Here is a 22,164-nt window from a genome sequence, read left to right as displayed (position 1 = left end):
ATGTAATTACTAGAAATTTCCTTTACTACGGAGGTTTATCTTTTGAGTAAATTGCACCTTTTGTGTATCCAAAAGAACTTTGAGTTACCTTGTGAAAGCAATTATTTGTATAATTAGATTTTTGAAATGGGAGCAAAAACAAAAAAACGTAAAGAGAAAAATGAAAATATACTAGCTTCACTTTGATATACTATAAACCAGCATGATACAGTTACAGTAAATGAAAATACAGTTTAGTTCTGAGCTTCCTTGTAGTCAAAACAGAACGGACAACACAGTCTATCATGTAGTCCTCAATGTCTAGTGAAATTAATTTTATAGATTAATCAGGAAAATCAACCAATTATATACTATAATTGAATTATGAAAAGAGCTTGATATATGGGGCTTTTTGCAAATTATATTAACAACATAAAGGACGGTAACATAGCCAGAAATTATGGCATAAGAAGGAAAAGTTATTTTTCATATGGCTATTTTTGGACTCTCTAAAAATCTGACTCCATTATATGGAAATGTTTAGGAGTTTCCTAAGATTGAATTCTCATGAAAAAGCCTGGCCATTACATTTGGAACACTGTAATTTGTAGGATTTAGTTTAATTCAGTAGTTCAAACAAGCTGCTTCCAAATTTTGTTTCAAAATTGGATGAGTCTTTATTTTAACAGTATTCTCTTTTTTTTTGGCCGTGCCATGGCTGGCGGGCTCTTAATTCCCCAAACAGAGATTGAACTTGGGCCCTCGGCAGTGAAAGCATGGAGTCCTAATCACTGGACTGCCAGGAAATTCCCAACAGTATTCTTTTAATATGTTGTTCATTTATTTGAAGTTTATTTATTTATTTACTGATGTGGTTCTGTGAAGGAAAATTAACTTTGGGTTGACAAAAATTTGAGGTAAATTTGGAGACATTAACAAGAGCTGAAGTATCTACAAAAATGTTGGGTATCACCATTAATTTAAAAAAATCCTCTTGCCTCATAAAAGAAAGATGAAAGTTTTTAGCCCATGAATTTTTAGTGCCCAGGATGATGTACATGCTGTATTCTGATGACTTCCTTCCCCCTGCATCTAGTGTGATTATGCTGCTAATCAGAACTTAAAAATTCTGCTGTGGCTTAGAAACAGGATGTCTTCGCTGTCTATTTACATGTTTGGCAGTTGGTAAGAAACTTCATATGGGGTTAAAAATTCTCTAAAGTTGCTATATTGTGAAATTTAAGTAAAGAGCCAAGGCAAAAATATAGCACTGCATCAAACTATAATGTGTGATATTGGATGAATTCCCAAAGTTAGGGTGGGGAAAGTAGAGAACGAATTCCTTTCCTTATTGAAAAAGTCATTTGAGTACAAGAATGGAAATTACTTATTTCAGGCTTGATGTATACTGGTTGTATAAAAGTCTTCAGAAAATGGAATGTTATCTTAAATATTCTCTTTCAAAAGGACGCAGTGTTCTTTACATGTTTTAATGTGTTTTAGAATTAGTCCCTTTCCCTTCTTGAACATGTCCTACAAGCTGTTCTAAACTCATACTCAAAATATTTGAGCTTCATATTTATGCTAATTCAGAAGAGAGGGAACTTGTATATCTTTCCTAAAATAAGTTTGGAAATTTTAGAATTGTTTCCTTTTGGGCTATGCGTCCGCCTTCAGAATTGAGAAACTTTGCTATGGCAAAGGATTGACAAAAATGGAAAGGAAGAGAAAGGAATGCAAGAAGAAAGAGGGGGCAAACCTATGCTGTCCCATTTGTATTTTGTGATGTAAAAGCATTACCTCTGACATGGATTACTGCAGTGTTCTCCGGCCTGCTACCAAAGATCTGTTCTCCGCATAGCAGCCTGAATTATCATTTGAAAATATGCATCAGGTATTATTTAAAATTCTTTAATGGTTTCCTCTTGCACTTAGAATAATGTTCAAACTCTTTACTGTAGTGTACAAATGATCTGTTATCCAACTTCTCAAATCTCTCTTCTTAGTTTCTACTCTGCTTTTAAAACATGTCACGCTTTTTTCCATTTCAGGGCCTTTTTGCTTTACTTTCTTTTGCCTGGAACACTCTTCCTCCTCTTCTGTTCATGACTGGCTTTTAAACATTTAAGTCTCAGCTCAAAAATCACATTGCAGAGACCTTACTTGACTAATTTATCTAAAGGAGTCCTGCTTTCACCCAGCCCAGCCAGCTCTTACTGTATTGTTTGTTCATTTATTTCTTCATAGCACTTAGTGCAATCTAAACATATTTTCATTAATGATTTATTTACTTGAGGTTTGTCCCCTTGGATGAGACTGTAAACACCTGGAAAGCAGGGTTTTTGTCTGTTTTGGCCATGTAGCTATTCTCATCGACTTTCACACTTTTACAGTGTCTGGCATGGATTTAATGCAAAATAAATATTTGTTGGATAAATGAATGAGTGAAATAAAGAATTTGGTATGGCTGGAGTACTGAGCCTGTGTTTTCTTGAATGGGGGATGGTAAATTATAAAACTTCCAGAAGTTTTTCTAGAACTTTCCTGGGAAAAGTTTGCATAGTGGTAAATAGGAGGAAGTTATGCTAGAAAGATAGGGCAGGGGCCAAATCCCACATTTTCCTGAATGTGGTGGTACATAGTTTCTGGAATCACCTCTGTGGTCAATGGATAGCTATTGACAGTTTTTAAGTAGTCAATGTACATTTTTGAAATGCTCCTTTATTATTCATTATGGAAAACCATTTGTGTGTCAGTAGAGTCTGGTTCAGTCACCAGTTGACTGAGTAACTTCCAAACATCAGCAGGGTGTTGATTTAATCAGCCTTTTTTCATGTAGCATGGCTGGCAGGAGAAAATTTTTGCCTTAGTTCTTCACAGCCTGAGATGAAATGAACCAGTGCTTCTTGAAGGCATTTCTTACCAGTTATTTCTCATATCTTGGTAGAGCAGCAAGTTCCCCCAAAGCATGATACCATCTTGTTGAATCATTCCCCTTTCCTCAGTTGTTCTTTATTTTACAATTTACTTTTCTAATGCATAGAGTTACCCTCACATTAGAGTTACCTTCTCCTGTGGTATGTTTTAATTTGGTCTGGTCTTAAAGGAAATCCAGTTTGAAGACTTTAAGGCAGTTAGCTTCTTGTTTGTTTCAATGGAGTAGCAGGTAGATCCTTCCTTAGCTGAAACCTAGTACTTATATGGCCTTATAATAATCCCCATCTAATAGTACAGGCTTATATGTAGCACACACATGTTAATCTGGACTTTTCTTACCACTTCAGATGTGTATATCTAATTTCAAAAATGGACTACAAAGATATCAAGCTTCCAGTTAAAATGATGGCCTGTTTTATATATAATCTCTGGCAGCCAATTCTAGTTTCCTGAACTGGTTCACAATAATTTAAAAGCCAGTTCATGAATAAGTTTTATGGATTAACCTTAAGTCATGGAATCTTCTTTATATTTATATTGGGGAACATGGTATTATGTTTAATACTGGGTTATAAATGGGGAAAGCACCAAATAAGCAAAAAACCAATGTGGTCAAATTTAAGAGAAGGAACCAATTTATCAGTGTTGGCTAACAGTTTTCAAGAGCTACTGAATCACATTCATCAGTGATAATCAGTATTAGAAGCTCTCAGTGTGAATGATGACTTCAGAGATTTTTTTTTTTTTTTTTTTTGTGATATATGCGGGCCTCTCACTGTTGTGGCCTCTCCCATTGCGGAGCACAGGCTCCGGACCCGCAGGCTCAGTGGCCATGGCTCACGGGCCCACCCGCTCCATGGCATGTGGGATCTTCCCGGACCGGGGCACGAACCCGTGTCCCCTGCATCGGCAGGCGGATTCTCAACCACTGCGCCACCAGGGAAGCCCAGAGATGTTGTTATTAAACTTACATCCTTCTAGTTCATTATAGCTTATGAAGCACACTCACATGTAATATACCTTTTGATTTGTGTGTAAATGTTTGCTTCTTAGAATTTATTTTTCTCTTTTCCTAGACATATCACAGACATCATCTATATGTAAAGTAGATGGAAAACAAAAACATAAATAAGTCATGTGGTCCCTATCCTCGGAAAGTTCTACTAAGAGTAACAAATACACTTAGGTAGGTGCCACATATGGCAGAGTATGATAAGTGTCAGTAGAAGAACAGGGATACGATGATATTGCAGTGCTTGACTGTAGCTTTAGGGTTGAGAAAAAATTTCTTAGAGAAGGCAGGATTTAAGCTTAGCCTTATAGGATATGTTAGATTTCAACAAGAAAATCCAAGTGTCAGGGGATCTCTAGGTCAGTGGAACAATCTGAGCAAAACATGAAGGTAGGAAAGTGCAAAATTTATAAAAATGTATCTATGTTCGTTCAATGTTAATGGCTGGTGTTATAAAACTAGAGCTTGTCAGTAGTAAACTGTTGTGTTCAGAACTTATAGTTTGGCCCTTAACTGGAGGCAGTTTCCACCAACCACAAGTACCTCACTATATCCTCATAAATTATGTGTCTATGGGAGTTGTAGACTATACATACCCAGCATTAATGAGAGTATATTCAGATCCTTGAAATGAATAGCTCTTATATAAATTGTATCTGGTGGTTGTTTTTTTCTTAGGGCTTTAGTGATTTCTGAAGCACATTTATATATAATACACAATTAAATCATTCCAAAATCCTATCGAGTAGGGGGTGGTATGGTGGTTTCTTAATGGAGAACCAAGACACAAATGTTTAAATGACTTTTTCCAGGTTCACTTGATCAGTAAGTGTAGACACATACCCGATTTAGAACCTATTCATTTTCCTCTATAGCTATATACTTGTCACTATGTAGACATCCATACAACGCATATTTGTCTGTGTTGGTGTATGAGAAATTGAGGAAATTTAAGAAAGAAACCAGGAATTCAAAATTAACGATTTTGACAGCAAAAATAATTCTGAAACCACAGAGTAGAGAACAAAAGTAAAAGTGACAAGGAAAGCTGATTTCAGGCAAGATTTAATAGAAGGAAGGCCAGTAGCTAAGAATATGCAAATTAAAAAGAAAAAGAGAAGGCTTTACTCTTATTAGACAAAGTTAAGGATATCAGATCTTAAAATAGGGCAGTTTATGTTTTCTGTAGTAAGGGATAAGATTCTTTATATATCATGAGAAGGCAGTGACTGGGAACTCAGGAACCTACTATTACTTTCTATTTCTTACTAATACTTGAATGGCCAGACTATCAAAAACCTACTCAGTTGAATCTTACATGCCTTCCATGATTTTATATTTATTTGTTCAGTAACAGTGAGTTTAATTTCTTTATACTTCAAAATAGACCAAGCATAATTTGGATTTCACCATGAAAATGACAAGTACTAGTGTGAATGTTCACTTTACTGAAATGAGGCAAAAGTTTCTGTCTATAGACATTCTCTATGAATAAAGCATAGGGCAAAATGTATTAAATCAAGTAAATTCAATTACATTTTGTTACCAAAAAATGCATCATTGCATGTTACATGGAGAGCAGCTTATTAAGTGGTTTAAGAGGAGATTTATAGTGTCTTTGTAGTTTTATTAAAAATCCTTCCTTTTATATTAATGAGAATCCAACTTGTAAGTTTGGAATCAATTTCTCAATCAAAGGAATGTGGTATAACATTTTGTGTGCTGTATTTAGCATCTCTTCTGGATTGGAAAAATTTATTCCTTTTAACTTTGTGTTCTTCACATTCTAAAGCCTGAAAACAGATTTGGAGGAGTGGGAGGTATCCCTAATCTCATCCTTCAGAAAGTCACAGTTTATTCTTCCATTGTCAGGATTAAAGGCAAAAGGAACAAAAAGAAAAGAAGAGAAAATAAAAGACAAAATTATTGAAAGTGTGAACTAGAGGTTGCACAGCATTGGCAGATTTTAATTTTGATCAACCGTAAGACAAACAGAAGCATGTAGATTCAATTTCCCAGAAAACACAGATGGCTTAGAAAAGAGGGAGAAGAAAACGAACTTGGAACAAAGCACATTTATCCATTTCCACCAATGCCAAAATACCCACATATCATTTTAGGAGCACTGTTTATTAACCTCTTGCCCTTTAGTGTGGAGGCTGGGTAGGGTGAATGTGAACTCAGCCCTGACACTTTCTGTCTGTGAGATCTTGGACTGGTACTGAACCCAGTTTAGAAATATTTGCCTTCATTTGATCCTCTTTTTTTCTCTTTATAGCTTAACCAGCTGGAAAAGGCAGTGGAAGCAGCACACACATTTTTCATGGCCAACCCTGAGCACATGGAAATGCAGCAGAACATCAAGAATTACAGAACGATGGCGGGCGTTGAAGATCTCCAGCTGGTAGATCGGGATGCCAAACCACACCTGGTGAGCTTTGGGGACCCTGTCCTAACCATGAGGAGCTTAGTGCTCCTAACTTTCAATGGACTCAAAGCAAATTCCTATGAATGGATATCTCACATTGATTCCCAACATCCGATACAGTATCATTGTTACACTTTCAGAGTTCCCAAGATGAAGTATTGTAATTCAGGTTTGAAACATTGAAAGAAAAAGAAAATTAACTTAGAAAATCAGTATGATATGGTGAAAAGTAAGATGTGACATAAATGTCTGTAACCCTCTCTGAGCCTCAGCACCCACTCCAGCACTTCAATTTTACCCACTGGAATTGAAGCCCATGTGAATTGCTCAGGGTCACACCACGGTTTCCCAGCAACCAGTCCAATGGCTTTTTCCACGGTACCTGTACTTTTCAAATATTGATTTTTTTAAGCTACATAATTATTCCTTTAAAAGAAATCTTACTTGAAATTCACAGTGTGTTGAAAGGGCTTCTTTTTCAATTGGATACATCACCATTCTCAATGTGTGGCCTCCAAGAGGATTGAAGAAAAGGCTAAGAGGGAAGATTTTAGATGAAAATCTTTTTTCCTTTTTTTTTTTTAAAAAAGTGAACTATGTTCCCTGGAGCCACATTATTATGATGGTTTTCGTGCTCTTGTACATTGGATGTCTTAAGCTGAATGCAGTTTAGGGGATCCTTTCTAATTACAGGAAGGTACTTCTTTCCTTCAACGCTGTGCTCTGATCTGTGACAAATCGGTATTATACATTATGTAAATGGCTAACAAGTCAACTGCAAACCAAATGAATGCACAAATCTTAGTGCTGGTGCTGCAATCTATTCAAAATAGTCATCATGATCTCAAAGTTTGTTTCAAAATTTGCAAGCATCAAGTGTCAATCAAAACTGAAGATGAAACATTAATGAATGTTGAATTCTCATGTTTTAGGTATACTTCTTCTTTAGATTTTTTGGTTCTCTGCTAATTTTACCATACTGTTTCATTTAAATTTCTTACACACTAACTTTGTTTATGCAATTGAAATAAAATTGCAATATACACAAAAAACAAAACAAAACAAAAAAATTTGAACCAGGCCTGGAATTGAGTGTCACGTCCACCCACATCAGTCTTCCTGCACTTTGTGGCATGGCCCTACCTGCATTCAAAAGGGTTAGAAAATATAGTCTTGAGTGAGCTCAGGAAGAAAATGAAATTGATTGATGCCACAGCAGTAGGTTTGCTCAGTCAGTCCCTTCTCATTTACAATTAGTTGAAGCCAGGGAAGTTTCCCTTTAACTCCCAGTGCAATATTTCTTTATCTTCCACAGTGCAAGAGTCCCACACCCACCTACCTAAGTGATCCAGAGACTGCCTGCATTTTGCCATTCGAGTGCCCCTTGGGTGCTCTTTGAAAAAAAAATTTTCTCTGTTTCTTTACAGGAGAGTTACAGTGAAGGAGTTAAACATTATGAGGCAGATGACTTTGAACTAGCTATCAAGTACTTTGAACAAGCTTTAAGAGAATATTTCAATGAAGATACGGAGTGCAGAGCCCTGTGTGAGGGGCCTCAGAGATTTGAGGAATATGAGTACTTAGGGTATAAAGCTGGTCTCTATGAAGCCATTGCAGGTAAAGTTTATTTTTTCCCTTGATTTCCTGATTATAGAAATACTACATGCCATCTGTAAAGCTATTCCAATAATGTAGAAGTGTATATTGTAAAAAAATTCTCATATACGTATCCCATCCTCTCTCCCGTGGATTACTTTCCCTAGCTTAAATTTTGGTGACTATGCTCCCAAGCTTTTTCAGATACATACATAAATATTTAGGTATTTATTTATAGTTATTATTTCATTTTTATAAAAATAAGACAACACTGTAAATATTGATTTTCAGTATATGTTTTGTTTTTGTTTTATTTCATGCTTAACAATATATTGTGGACTTCTCATCTAAGTACATGTAGATCTACCTTATTGCATTATATGAGGAAAGCATAATTTATTTGACCAGTCCTTTACTGATTAATACTAAGAAGTTGCAGTTTTTTATTATGATTAATAATGTCGTAGTGAATACCTTTGTATAGTCTTCTTCTATTACTTAAATAAATATTTTGTTACATATGGGAATTTAATATACCACAATTTAAATTAGTAGGTAAAGTTCATTATACATTAATTGGAGAGGTTGACTAGTTAACCATGTATGGTGGGGACTGAGTTCTCCGCTGCATATGAAAAAATACATGAAATAAATTATATTATGTTAATAATATGAGTAAAAATAGAACTGTTAGAAGAAAATGCAAGAGAATATTTGTATAACAGTAGGAAAGCTCTTCTTAGAATGATGAAAGACAAGAAATTTTAAGAAAAAGATAGATTTTACATAAGATTTATAAATATAAAAGATACTTTAATCAAATTGATTTATAATAGCAAGTGGAAAAAGCTGCAAAATGTTTACAGGAAAACAGTTAATATCATTAATACTTAAACACAGACTGTGAATTATTAGTAGTACTGGTAATTCATTTCTTATTTATTGGTAGTAATGAAAATAAGCAAAATTTATTTAGCAGTTAAAATATACAGAGCACTTTATATAGTTATACCTCTTTTAATCCTATAAACAACTCCTTGTAGGTATTGTTATTCACCCTCTTTTCCCCTTTTAAATGAGGAATTTAGACCTCAGAAAGATTAAGTAATGGGGTTAAGGTGAAACTGGGAATCAAACCTAGGATTTTCTCACTCTAGAGCCCATACTTTGAAGATCTATACAGTTGAAAAATGGGCAAAAGTTATTTATTCAATAATAAATGTTTAACACATATTTGATGAGTGCATATTGTATTCCAAGTTATAAAACATGAAAAACAATGTTCAACTTCTCATATACTCATAGAAATGCAAATTAATGAAGTCAATTTTCTTTCCACAACTTCCAATGTTTTCTGTCTTCATGAAAAGTATCACTCACCTAGTAGCTCAAACCAAATCCCAGAAGTTATCTTTCAATCCAACATTTCCTTCAATTCTTTTTTTTTTTTTTTTTTTTTTTTTGTGGTATGCGGGCCTCACTGTTGTGGCCTCTCCCGTTGCGGAGCACAGGCTCCGGACGCTCAGGCTCAGCGGCCATGGCTCACGGGGCCAGCCGCTCCGCGGCATGTGGGATCCTCCCAGACCGGGGCACGAACCCGTGTCCCCTGCATCGGCAGGCGGACTCTCAACCACTGCGCCACCAGGGAAGCCCTCCTTCAATTCTTATTCCCTTCCGACTTGTTACCAAACTTTGAAAGATGCTACTTCCTAATATCATTTGAGATTTCCTGGTTCCCTCCACTCCTTATGCTACCAACCTGGTTCAAATCAACACTATATTTTAACTAATTCACTGTGATAGTCTCCTTGCTGGTCCTCATGTTCTGATCAGGTTTTACTCTGTAGGCAGACAGAACAGTTTTGCAAAAAACAGAAAGTCTGCTCACAGATATGCTGAATCACCCCTGCCATGCCACTGGCTTCCATTACACTTGAAATAAAACCCAAAACCTTTAACAAGGACTTTCATGACTGTGTACTAGTGTTCATCTTCATCCTCTCTTTTTCTGTCTCTTTAATCCATTCCTACTGTACTTATTTTAATTCCTAAGATACACCAGGCCCATTTCTACTTACAGACTTGAAAATGTTGTCTTCTATCACTTGGCTATTGCCCTATTTTGTTAAGAGCTTAATCCTCGGCTCCTACTTATAGTGACAGACAAATAGCAGGTGCTTAGTGAATATCTGTTAAATGAATGGGTGGAAGGAAGAAAGGATGAGGGAAGGAAGGAAGGAAGGAAGGAGATGACATATCCGTCAATCATATTGCAGAGATTAAAAGCATTAATAATACTCTATATTTATGAAAATATAGGTCTCAGATTGTTGAGTTTTTTTGAATTTTATTTTATTTATTTTTTTATACAGCAGGTTCTTATTAGCTATCCATTTTATACATATTAGTGTATATATGTGAATCTCAATCTCCCAATTCAACACACCACCACCCCCCTCTACCACTTTCCCCCCTTGGTGCCCATATGTTTGTTCTATACAGTTGTGTCTCAATTTCTGCCCTGCAAACAGGTTCACCTGTACCATTTTTCTAAGTTCCACATATATGCATGAATATACAATATTTGTTTTTCTCTTTCTGACATACTTCACTCTGTATGAGAGTCTCTAGATCCATCCACGTCTCTACAAATAAACTAATTTCATTCCTTTTTATTGCTGTGTAATATTCCATTTTATTTAAGTACCACATCTTCTTTATCCATTCGTCTGTTGCTGGGCATTTAGGCTGTTTCCATGCCCTGGCTATTGTAAATAGTGTTGCAATGAACATTGGGGTGCATGTGTCTTTTTGAATTATGGTTTTCTCTTGGTATATGCCCAGTAGTGGGATTGCTGGGTCATATGGTAGTTCTATTTTTAGTTTTTTAAGGAACCACCATACTGTTCTCCAAAGTGGCTGTATCAATTTACATTCCCACCAACAGTGCAAGAGGGTTCCCTTTTCTCCACACCCTCTCCAGCATTTGTTGTTTGTAGATTTTCTGGTGATGCCCATTCTAACTGGTGTGAGGTGATACCTTATGGGAGTTTTGATTTGCATTTCTCTAATAACTAGTGATGTTGAGCAACTTTTCCTGTGCTTCTTGGCCATCTGTATGTCTTCTTTGGAGAAATGTCTATTTAGGTATTCTGCCCATTTTTGGATTGGGTTGTGTGTTTTTTAAATATTGAGCTGCATGAGCTGTTTATATATTTTGGAGATTAATCCTTTATCCGTTGATTTGTTTACAAATATTTTCTCCCATTCTGAGGGTTGTGTTTTCATCTGGTTTATGGTTTCCTTTGCTGTGCAAAAGCTTTTAAGTTTCATTAGGTCCCATTTGTTTATTTTTGTTTTTATTTCCATTTCTCTAGGAGGTGGGTCAAAAAGGATCTTGCTGTGATTTATGTCATAGAGTGTTCTTCCTATGTTTTCCTCTAAGAGTTTTATAGTGCCTGGCCTTACATTTAGGTCTCTAATCCATTTTGAGTTTATTTTTGTGTATGGTGTTAGGAAATGTTCGAATTTCATTCTTTTACATGTAGCTGTCCAGTTTTCCCAGCACCACTTTTGAAGAGGCTGTCTTTTCTCCATTGTATATTTTTGCCTCCTTTATCAAAGATAAGGTGACCATATGTGTGTGGGTTTATCTCTGGGATTTCTATCCTGTTCCATTGATCTATATTTCTGTTTTTGTGCCAGTACCATACTGCCTTGATTACTGTAGCTTTGTAGTATATATAGTCTGAAGTCAGGGAGCCCGATTCCCCCAGCTCTATTTTTCTTTCTCAAGGTTGCTTTGGCTATTTGGGGTCTTTTGTGTTTCCATACAAATTGTGAATTTTTTTGTTCTATATCTGTGAAAAATGCCATTAGTAGTTTGATAGGGATTGCATTGAATCTGTAGATTGCTTTGGGTAGTAGAGTCATTTTCACAATGTTGATTCTTCCAATCCAAGAACATGGTATGTCTCTCCATCTGTTTGTATCATCTTTAATTTCTTTCATCGGTGTCTTATTGTTTTCTGCATACAGGTCTTTTGTCTCCCTAGGTAGGTTTATTCCTAGGTATTTTATCCTTTTGGTTGCTATGGTAAATGGGAATCTTTCCTTAATTTCTCTTTCAGATTTTTCATCATTAGTGTATAGGAATGCAAGAGATTTCTGTGCATTAATTTTGTATCCTGCAACGTTACCAAATTCATTGATTAGCTCTATTAGTTTTCTGGTAGCATCTTTAGGATTCTCTATGTATAGTATCATGTCATCTGCAGGCAGTGACAGTTTTACTTCTTCTTTTCCAATTTGTATTCATTTTATTTCTTTTTCTTCTCTGATTGCCGTGGCTAGGACTTCCAAAACTGTGTTGAATGATAGTGGACATCCTTGTCTCATTCCTGATCTTAGAGGAAAAGCTTTCGGTTTTCACCATTGAGAATGATGTTTGCTGTATGTTTGTCATATATGGCCTTTATTATGTTGAGGTAGTTTCCCTGTATGTACACTTTCTGGAGAGTTTTTATCATAAATGAGTGTTGAATTTTGTCAAAAGCTTTTTCTTCATCTATTGAGATGATCGTATGGTTTTTCTTCTTCAGTTTGTTAATATGGTGTATCACATTGTTTGATTTGCATATACTGAAGAATCCTTGCATCCCTGGGATAAATCCCACTTGATCATGGTGTATGATGCTTTTAATGTGCTGTTGGATTCTGTTTGATAGTATTCTGTTGAGGATTTTTGCATCTATATTCATCAGTGATATTGGCCTATAATTTTCTTTTTTTTAATAGTATCTTTGCCTGGTTTTGGTATCAGGGTGATGGTGGCCTCATAGAATGTGATTGGGAGTGCTCCTTCCTCTGCAATTTTTTGGAAGAGTTTGAGAAGGATGGGTGTTAGCTCTTCTCTAAATGTTTGATAGAATTCTGGTCCTGGACTTTTGTTTGTTGGAAGATTTTTTGATCACAGTTTCAATGTCATTACTTGTGATTGTTCAGTACATATTTTCTATTTCTTCCTGGTTCAGTCTTGGAAGGTTATACCTTTATAAGAATTTGCCCCTTTCTTCCAGGTTGTCCATTTTATTGGCATAGAGTTGCTTGTAGTAGTCTCTTAAGATGCTTTGTATTTCTGCGGTGTCTGTTGTAACTTCTCCTTTTTTATTTCTAATTTTGTTGATTTGAGTTCTCTCCCTACTTTTCTTGATGAGTCTGGCTAGTGGTTTATCAATTTTGTTTATGTTCTCAAAGATCCAGCTTTTATTTTTATTGATCTTTGCTATTGTTTTCTTTGTTTCTATTTCATTTATTTCTGCTGTGATCTTTATGAATTCTTTCCTTACTAACTTTGGGTTTTGTGTGTTCTTCTTTCTCTAGTTCCTTTATTTGTAAGGTTAGATTGGTTATTTGAGATGTTTGTTGTTTCTTGAGGTAGGATTGTATTGTGATAAGCTTCCCTCTTAGAACTGCTTTTGCTGCGTCCCATAGGTTTTGGATCATTGTGTTTTCATTGTCATTTGTCTCTAGGTATTTTTTGATTTCCTCTTTGATTTCTTCAGTGATCTCTTGGTTATTTAGTAATGTATTATTTATCCTCCATGTGTTTGTGTTTTTTTATGTTTTTTCCCCTGTAATTAAATTCTAATATCGTAGCATTGTGGTCAGAACAGATGCTTGATATGATTTCAATTTTCTTAAATTTACTGAGGCTTGATTTGTGACCCAAGATGTGATCTATCCTGTAGAATGTCCCATGCACACTTGAGAAGCATCTGCTGTTTTTGGATGGAATGTCCTATAAATATCAATTAAATCTATCTGGTCTATTTTGTCATTTAAAACTTGTGTTTCCTTATTAATTTTCTGTCTGGATGACCTCTTCTTTTGTGTAAGTGAGGTTGTAAAGGCCCCCACTATTATTGTGTTACTGTCAATTTCCTCTTTTATAGCTGTTAGCAGTTGCCTTATGTATTGAGGTGCTCCTATGGTGGGTGTGTATATATTTATAATTGTTATATCTTCTTCTTGGATTGATCCATTGATTATTATGTAGTGTCCTTCCTTGTCTCTTATAACATTCTTTATTTTAAAATCTATTTTATCTTATATGAGTATCGCTACTCCAGCTTTCTTTCTTTTTTTCTTTTTTTTTTTTTTTTTGTGGTACACGGGCCTCCCACCGCTGTGGTCTCTCCCATTGTGGAGCACAGGCTCCAGATGCACAGGCTCAGTGGCCATGGCTCATGGGCCCAGCTGCTCTGCGGCATGTGGGACCTTCCTGGACTGGGGCACGAACCCATATCCCCTGCATCGGCAGGCGGACTCTCAACCACTGCACCACCAGGGAAGCCCCAGCTTTATTTTGATTTCCATTTGCATGGAATAGCTTTTTCCATCCCCTCACTTTCAGTCTGTATGTGTCCCTAGGTCTGAAGTGGGTCTCTTGTAGACAGCATATATATGGGTCTTGTTTTTATATCCATTCAGCGAGCCTGTGTCTTTTGGTTGGAGCATTTAATCCATTCATGTTTAAGGTAATTATCAACATATATGTTCCTATGACCATTTTCGTAATTATTTTGGGTTTGTTTTTGTCGGTCCTTTTCTTCTCTTGTGTTTCCCACTTAGAGAAGTTCCTTTAGCATTTGTTGTAGAGCCAGTTTGGTGGTGCTGAATTCTCTTAGCTTTTGCTTGTCTGTAAAGCTTCTAATTTCTCCACTGAAAATGAATGAGATCCTTGCTGGGTAGAGTAATCTTGGTTGTAGGTTCTTCTCTTTCGTCACTTTAAATATGTCATGTCACTCCCTTCTGGCTTGTAGAGTTTCTGATGAGAAATCAGCTGTTAGCCTTATGGGAGTTCCCTTGTATGTTATTTGTCATTTTTCCCTTGCTGCTTTCAATAATTTTCTTTGCCTTTAATTTTTACCAGTTTGATTACTATATGTCTCCGCATGTTTCTCCTTTTGTTTAACCTGTATGGGACTCTCTGCGCTTCCTGGACTTGGGTGGCTATTTCCTTTCCCATGTTAGGGAAGTTTTCAATTATAATGTCTACAAATATTTTCTCGGGTCATTTCTCTCTCTCTTCTGCTTCTGGGATCCCTATAATGCGAATGTTTTTGCCTTTAATGTTGTCCCAGAGGTCTCTTAGACTGTCTTCATTTCTTTTCATTCTTTTTTTCTTTATTCTGTTCCGCAGCAGTGAATTCCAACATTCTGTCTTCCAGGTCACCTATCTGTTCTTCTGCCTCAGTTGTTCTGCTATTGATTCCTTCTAGTGTAGTTTTCATTTCAGTTATTGTATTGCTCATCTCTGTTTGTTTGTTCATTAATTCTTCTAGGTTTTTGTTAAACATTTCTTGCATCTTCTCAATCTTTGCCTCCATTGTTTTTACGAAGTCCTGGATCATCTTCACTATCATTATTCTGAATTGTTTTTCTGGAAGGGTGCCTATCTCCACTTCATTTAGTTGTTTTTCTGGGGTTTTATCTTTTTCCTTCATCTGGTACATAGCCCTCTGCCTTTTCATCTTGTCTATCTTTCTGTGAATGTGGTTTTTCTTCCACTGGCTGCAGGATTGTAGTTCTTCTTGCTTCTGCTGTCTTCCCTCTGGTGGCTGAGGCTATCTAAGAGCCTTGTACAAGATTGTGTTGACGTTTTTTAGAGGAATAATTAGGAAATATCTATCAAAATTTAGACTAAGAAGTTAACTGAAAATGATTGTGGCTTTTTCTAACCTTTTTTTTTGCATTTTAGAAATGTATATTTCTATACATTTCAAACTGATCACCACAATAAGTCTAGTTACAATATGTCATCATACAAAGGTATTACATAGTTATTGACTATATTCCCCACACTGTACATTTCATAAACATGACTTATTTATCTTGCAACTGGAAGTTTGTATGTCTTAAGCTCCCTCACCTATTTTTTTCTTCCCCTACCACCTACCCCTCTGGCCCATTTGTTCTCTGTATCTATAACTCTGTCTCTGTTTTGTTATGTTTGTTCATTTGTTCTGTTTTGTTTTGTTTTCTTTTTAGATTGCACATATAAGTGAAACCATATAGTATTTTTCTTCCTCTTTCTGACTTATTAGCATAATACCTTCTAGGTCCATCCATTTTGTCACAAGAAACGAGATTTCATTGTTTTTTATGGCTGAGGGCTAGTACTATTCCATTGTGTGTGCACATATATCACATCTTCTTTATACATTCATCTATTGATGGGCACTTAGGCTGCTTCCGTATCTTGGCTACTGTAAATATATTATTTGTTAAGTGACTTATTTGCTACCCATTCAATTACCCAAGTTCAACTCAATTCACTTAAAATCAATGCAGCATTATTGGGGATTTTTTTCCCATAAGGTTTTATTTTGTTGGGCTTCTACCAGAGCCATTTACTTGCATTTTTGTAAACACTGCTCATTTGAATGTCAGTTTTATGTGTGCTTCACATTTCAACTGCTGAATATTTCTTTAACTTAATCTTTTATTTGAGAATGGGCAGGCTTTTCCTTTATTAAAGTTTACTATCTTGTAGTTTTTTTGAGGATAGGTGCCCTGCCTTCATTCCCACATTCATCTCTACACCTACCCCTACCAGTGGCCAGTGAACAGCTTTGGCAAATGTCCTAGATCTGGTTTAAGAGAATTGACTGACAAATTCCCACAAATTAACATTTCACAATTTTCTGAGGTCACCACAGCCTGTTGGTTGCTGGAAAAGAATAGAAGTCTCCTAACTCAGGCTCCTAATACTAACACAGCTACCACTACCATCACCCCACTTCCAATAAAGAAAAGTGATAAAAAATTCATAGTCCCTCAAGTTCAATCAAATATTATATGTTACAGGAATATGGTAAGTCTTCTCAGGAATTTGAAGCATATCCAATTCCTTATGAGATGGATAGCTTTAACAGTATTCCCATGCAAGTGTCTTGAATCTGAAACCTATTAAAACATAATAATTTCACAATAACATTTGATATAGAAAGGAGGAATACAACTAATAAAAAGGGATATCATTACTCTAACTATGTAAATTCCTGCCTGGTTCAAATCTATTCTCGATTAGGAGTAAAACTGGCTTTTAAAATACAGAATGTAGTTAGAAAGCCAGAATTTTTGACTTTTACAGTTGGAAGAACATTGCCAATTGGAGAAAACTACAAATGGCTTCTGAATGCAGTTATTTATTACCATTCATGCTCACTTAAGCCCTAAAGGGTATCATTTTGACACTCTTATTTTGCTGCTATTAATATCTTACTTTGAAAAATACTTTCATTCAGATTGTGGATTTCTGTTGGGTATGTTTCCCACCTTTTCCTTTTGCTTGTCATTTGGAATTAGGAGTGCATATTAAAAGGTAAAGAGGAAAGCAAATGGCCAGTGAAACTAGGAGAAATGCTTGAGAGTTGTTTGTTGTTTTCTTAAAAAAAAAATAGCTAGCTATCTATTTATAACATGCTAATCAAATAAACATAACCCATTCTTCTCCTCATGTCTTCCAACTGGAATTAAGAACCAATGGATTATAGTGATCCTATCAGCTGTACTATATTAGATTGAGTTAGCCAGGTTTTAAGAGAACTAGCACTTTTCCCTTCACACCAGGAAACAGATATTTCCTTTCTCTTGTGTTTTGGGGGTCCCTCTTCAAGGTCATGTAGATACAAGCCAAACACTGCGTAATAGAAAGCCTTTTGAAAGGAGGCAGTTGTGGATTAGACTGTACAGTCATGAAGTCGGGTGGTTTTATCATTATTCTCAGGAGAACTTGCTCTGCACAATCATGAATGGACTATTCTCTTAATGGAAAAGACTGCTTCTATCTTCACTGTAAAAATCAGAGTCGGGGCAAAATGTAAGAAGGGTTTTCTTTCTGGGACATTAGCCACTTGTGTTTTCTCAGCTCATGCTTGTATGAGATAGAACCCAGAGCTAAAAGAAGCATGAAAACCCCTGCACTTCAGGATCCTTGCCTGTTTGCAAGTGAGAAGAATGGGAACAAAGAAAGGGGAACAAAGTAAAAGAGGAAAAATGCTTCTTCAAATTCTTTAGCTTTCATCCTTCTCCTATTTTACCAGTCCCTACAGTATTAGGATTTATAATGTCCAGGTGATAGACTAATTTGTAACTGGGTAGAATAGGTTCCTGATCAATAGATGTAAAGGAATGTTGTTTTTATTTCCCCTTTAGTAAAAGTGGTTTGAAAATATTAACAAGGAAAAAGAGCATTGTGGCTTCACTTCTCTGCGTGAACTCCCCACGTACACGGCAGTTCCTTTCTCTCAACTGGTCCTTAACATAACTGGGATCTGAACTTCCCATCTTGATTCCAGGACACTTCAGGCCATCTGAGGTCCAAAAAGAGACCCCCAAGTTGTTAAATAAGAAAGTAATCTACTCAGCTGGACATGGGCAGGATGAGATGACGTATGTCACTTTCAGGAGATGTAGAAAAAGAACACACGGAAGGAAAGAGTGCTATACATTTAGAATCTACTAATAATTAGTCTAGTGATCACTGGTTAGGAAGCCTTGGTGAGTCACTTACTTTCTTTGTGAAAAGGATTTCTGGTCATGAGTGAGGATAATAATGATATCTCTCTAAGAGTGTATGGTGAGGTGAGATGCCCTGTGTAACCGTGGTTCTCACTTTGAAGTCTGGACATTGAGCAGATGAGAGGAACCCACTTCTTGGCTCTTTTTTTTCAGATCACTATGTGCAGGTGCTGGTTTGTCAGCATGAATGTGTAAGGGAACTTGCCACCCGCCCTGGCCGCCTCTCACCAATCGAGAACTTTCTTCCCCTACATTATGACTACCTACAGTTTGCCTACTATCGAGGTAAAGCGTGGATTATCTGTGAAAAATTTTGGGGGGAAGGGGTGTGGATCATCACAACAGACATCGAATTTTTGTGGGTTAGTCCTCTGCCTTCCTCAGTTGTAATCAAGCTATGGGGGTGTATGCATTTTCTCTCTCACCTCACATCACTACAGGTCAGAACAAGAGCAGAAGGTGAAACCACAAGTGGGCAAATATGACAATGCCCTGAAAGTTATACTAGATTGACATTTTATGTGATTTTTAAATTTAATTTTTCAACTTAATTTGAAAAGATAATATACTCACAGGTTTAAAGACTAAATATTTAAAAACCTCTCTCTCTTTCTTTTCCCCACAACCCAAGTTCATGTCCTAAAATCCACAGTTTCTTATTTACCCTTCCAAAATTTTATACAGAAACAACACACACACACACACACACACACACACACACACACACACACACACACACTGTCTCTGAATTATTTTATCCTCTTACACATAGAAGATAGCACATTATTTACACTCTTCCTCACATTGTTTTTTTCACTTAATGATACTTATCAGATATTTTTTAGTGTGTTGGACCTATGAAATTCCCTTTTGCTTGGTCAAAAATGGTCAAATTTTGGCAGTTTTATATGGTTCAATCTAGTTTCAGTACATAAAGATCTTCCTCATTAATTTTTCTTTATATCTAGATATCACCATACTATAATTTATTTAATTTGCCTCCTTACTGCTGAGCATTGTGTTGTTTGTAATATTATACTATTACAATCAATGATTAAATGAATAATATTTCCTGTATGTCATTTACATTTGCATGTAAATATCTATAGGATAAATTTCTAGAAGTACAGTTGCTGCATCAAATGGTTTATTTGTTTGTAATTTTGACAGATGTTGCCGATTTGTTCTCCACACAGAGTACACTTTTCATTGCACAGCAACAGAATATAATATCAACTTTTAAATATTCCCAAATCATTATGTAAAAATTGATATCTCAATAAAGTTTTAATTTCCATTTATCTCATTGAGAAAGAAAGAGTGAGCATCTTATGTTTAAAAGCAATTAATAGAATTTGGATTGCTGAAATTGGTCTTAGATATCATGTTTTCAAATTCAGTACAAAAATCAGAATTAACTTCAAAAATTCTACGCTGTATTAATTAATGTAAGTTGCCAGCAAATATCTTTGGGTGGAGGCTTTTGATAATTTGTTGAAGACATCTAGTAGCATAGCAGACCGAAGTTAGTACCTTTGGAATACCTGAAATCCTGTCCTTCCTTTCATCTGCAACTATTTCTGTTGCTTCTACTCAGCCTCACGGCATCTTCCCTCTTTTCTATTAATTTTAATTTTATATTGTCTTACCGTTGATTGACAATGTTGTGTTAGTTTCAGGTGTAAAGCAACATGATTCAGTTATACATATACATATATCCATTCTTTTTCAGATTCTTTCCCCATATTGGTTATTACAGAGTATTGAGTAGGGTTCCCTGTGCTATACAGTAGGTAGCATCTTCCCTCTTAGTGATCATTTCATGCTGACTCTCATGGACATGTTGACATATCTTTTAAAAATTTTGTAGACCAACCTAGGCTGACTCTAATGCTGCAACTCCTGGGTCTTTCAGTTGGTGAATATGTGAAAGCCTTGGAGTGTGCCAAGGCCTATCTTCTAGTCCATCCAGATGATGAGGATGTCAGAGACAATGTGGATTACTATGAGAGTCTGTTGGATGACAGCACTGACCCAGCATCTATCCAGGCCAGAGAGGTGAGACCCATGTTCTGAGAAGAAACTCGTTATTCTTCTCAGTGCTCTGGGGAGAGTTGGTAAAAATATAACACTTCTCTTAGAGACAGCTATCAATTTAGTAAAGGTTCTAGGACTCAGTTCTTTGCAACTTTAATTAGTAATGCTAAAAGTGTGTTTTTCACCTATGTGCTAGCTTGTGAAAATCTACAGAGATCGAGACATTTTTTGCAGCTGTGAATATTTTTTTAGCTCATTTGTTACTGTCTAAAGAAAATTAATTCCACTTGAACATTAATCACCCCTTTTAACTGTTATTTAAATATACTTTTTTTTTTTTTTTCTGTAGGATTTGGCGATGTTTGTGAAGCATCATAAACTGGAATCAGAATTAATAAAGTCAGCTGCAGAGGGTCTGGGATTTTCATACACTGAGCCGGTAAGAGCAAAGAGAAGAGAGGAAAAGGTATTTAAAGGAACTATTTGGTGGACTTCTTATTTATGTTTGTATTCCCCAGCCCCTTTTGTTGAAGAGTATAATCCCCTGCCTTTTGTAAACAAACACTGGAGGGAGGGGGTTTTTACCTTGTATATGTGATGAACTGTAAAAGACTTTAACAGATTTCCATATCACTGAGAGCTAAAGTCAAAAGCAAATATACTTGAATAGGAAAGAAATGTTTTGAATATGATATGTTTGCCTCAGGATTGTTTTATTTCCTAATTTCTGTATACATTTTGTATTTTCTTTTTAACATTTCTCTTAAACATTTTAAACAATAAAAAGAGTTCAAAAGAACAGAATCAGTCACAAACGTGCTACCTATCATGCTGACTACTTTCTTCCACGTGTCCATGTTGTCTTTTTTTTCTTTTTTCTTTTTTTGGGGGGCTGCGTTGGATCTTCCTTGCTCTGCGCAGGCTTTCTGGCTTTCTCTAGTTGTGGCGAGTGGGGGCTATTCTTCGTTGCGGTGCTTGTGCTTCTCATTGAGGTGGCTTCTCTTGTTGTGGAACATGGGCTCTAGGTGCACGGACTTCAGTAGTTACAGCACACGGGCTCAGTTGTTGCAACAGACGAGCCCTAGAGCATGTGGGTTTCAGTAGCTGCGGAGCGTGGGCTCAATAGTTGTGGTATGTGGGCTCAGTAGTTGTGACTCATGGTCTCTGGAGTGCAGGCTCAGTAGTTGTGACACACGGCCTTAAGTGCTCTGCAGGATGTGGGATCTTCCTGGCCCAGGGTTCGAACCCATGTCCCCTGCACTGGCAGGTGGATTCTTTTTTTTTTCTTTTTAACATCTTTATTGGAGTATAATTGCTTTACAATGGTGTGTTAGTTTCTGCTGTGTAACAAAGTGAATCAGCTATATATACATATATCCCCATTTCTCCTCCTTCTTGCGTCTCCTTCCCAATGTCCCTATCCCACCCCTCTAGGTGGACAAAAAGCACCAAGCAGATCTCCCTGTTCTATGTGGCTGCTTCCCACTATCTATTTTACATTTGGTAGTGTATATATGTCCATGCCACTCTCTCACTTCGTCCCAGTTTACCCTTCCCCCTCCTCGTGTCCTCAAGTCCACTCTCTACA

The 22,164-nt window shown here is 36.3% G+C and overlaps 1 protein-coding gene across 2 annotated transcripts in view; it reads left to right on the top strand.

Annotated features, from left to right (window-relative positions):
- P3H2 (prolyl 3-hydroxylase 2) overlaps window positions 1–22,164 on the top strand; it is a 158,145-nt gene that overhangs the window by 109,422 nt on the left and 26,559 nt on the right. The window contains exons 1-6 of one of the 2 annotated variants that reach the window (XM_067034231.1): window positions 1,751–1,873; window positions 6,207–6,359; window positions 7,784–7,973; window positions 18,693–18,824; window positions 20,455–20,597; window positions 20,926–21,015. In XM_067034231.1, the coding sequence (XP_066890332.1) occupies window positions 1,865–1,873; window positions 6,207–6,359; window positions 7,784–7,973; window positions 18,693–18,824; window positions 20,455–20,597; window positions 20,926–21,015 (717 nt within the window). In that variant the 5' untranslated portion in view covers window positions 1,751–1,864. Of the gene's footprint in view, window positions 1–1,750; window positions 1,874–6,206; window positions 6,360–7,783; window positions 7,974–18,692; window positions 18,825–20,454; window positions 20,598–20,925; window positions 21,016–22,164 lie in introns of those variants that run through there. The other variant, XM_059065696.2, reaches the window with a different exon arrangement.

The sequence above is a fragment of the Kogia breviceps genome, chromosome 5 (assembly GCF_026419965.1).
Source record: "Kogia breviceps isolate mKogBre1 chromosome 5, mKogBre1 haplotype 1, whole genome shotgun sequence".
Classification (NCBI taxonomy): domain Eukaryota; kingdom Metazoa; phylum Chordata; class Mammalia; order Artiodactyla; family Physeteridae; genus Kogia; species Kogia breviceps.
Note: the sequence above shows the minus strand (reverse complement) of the source record. Positions and strands in the feature narration are given on the sequence as shown.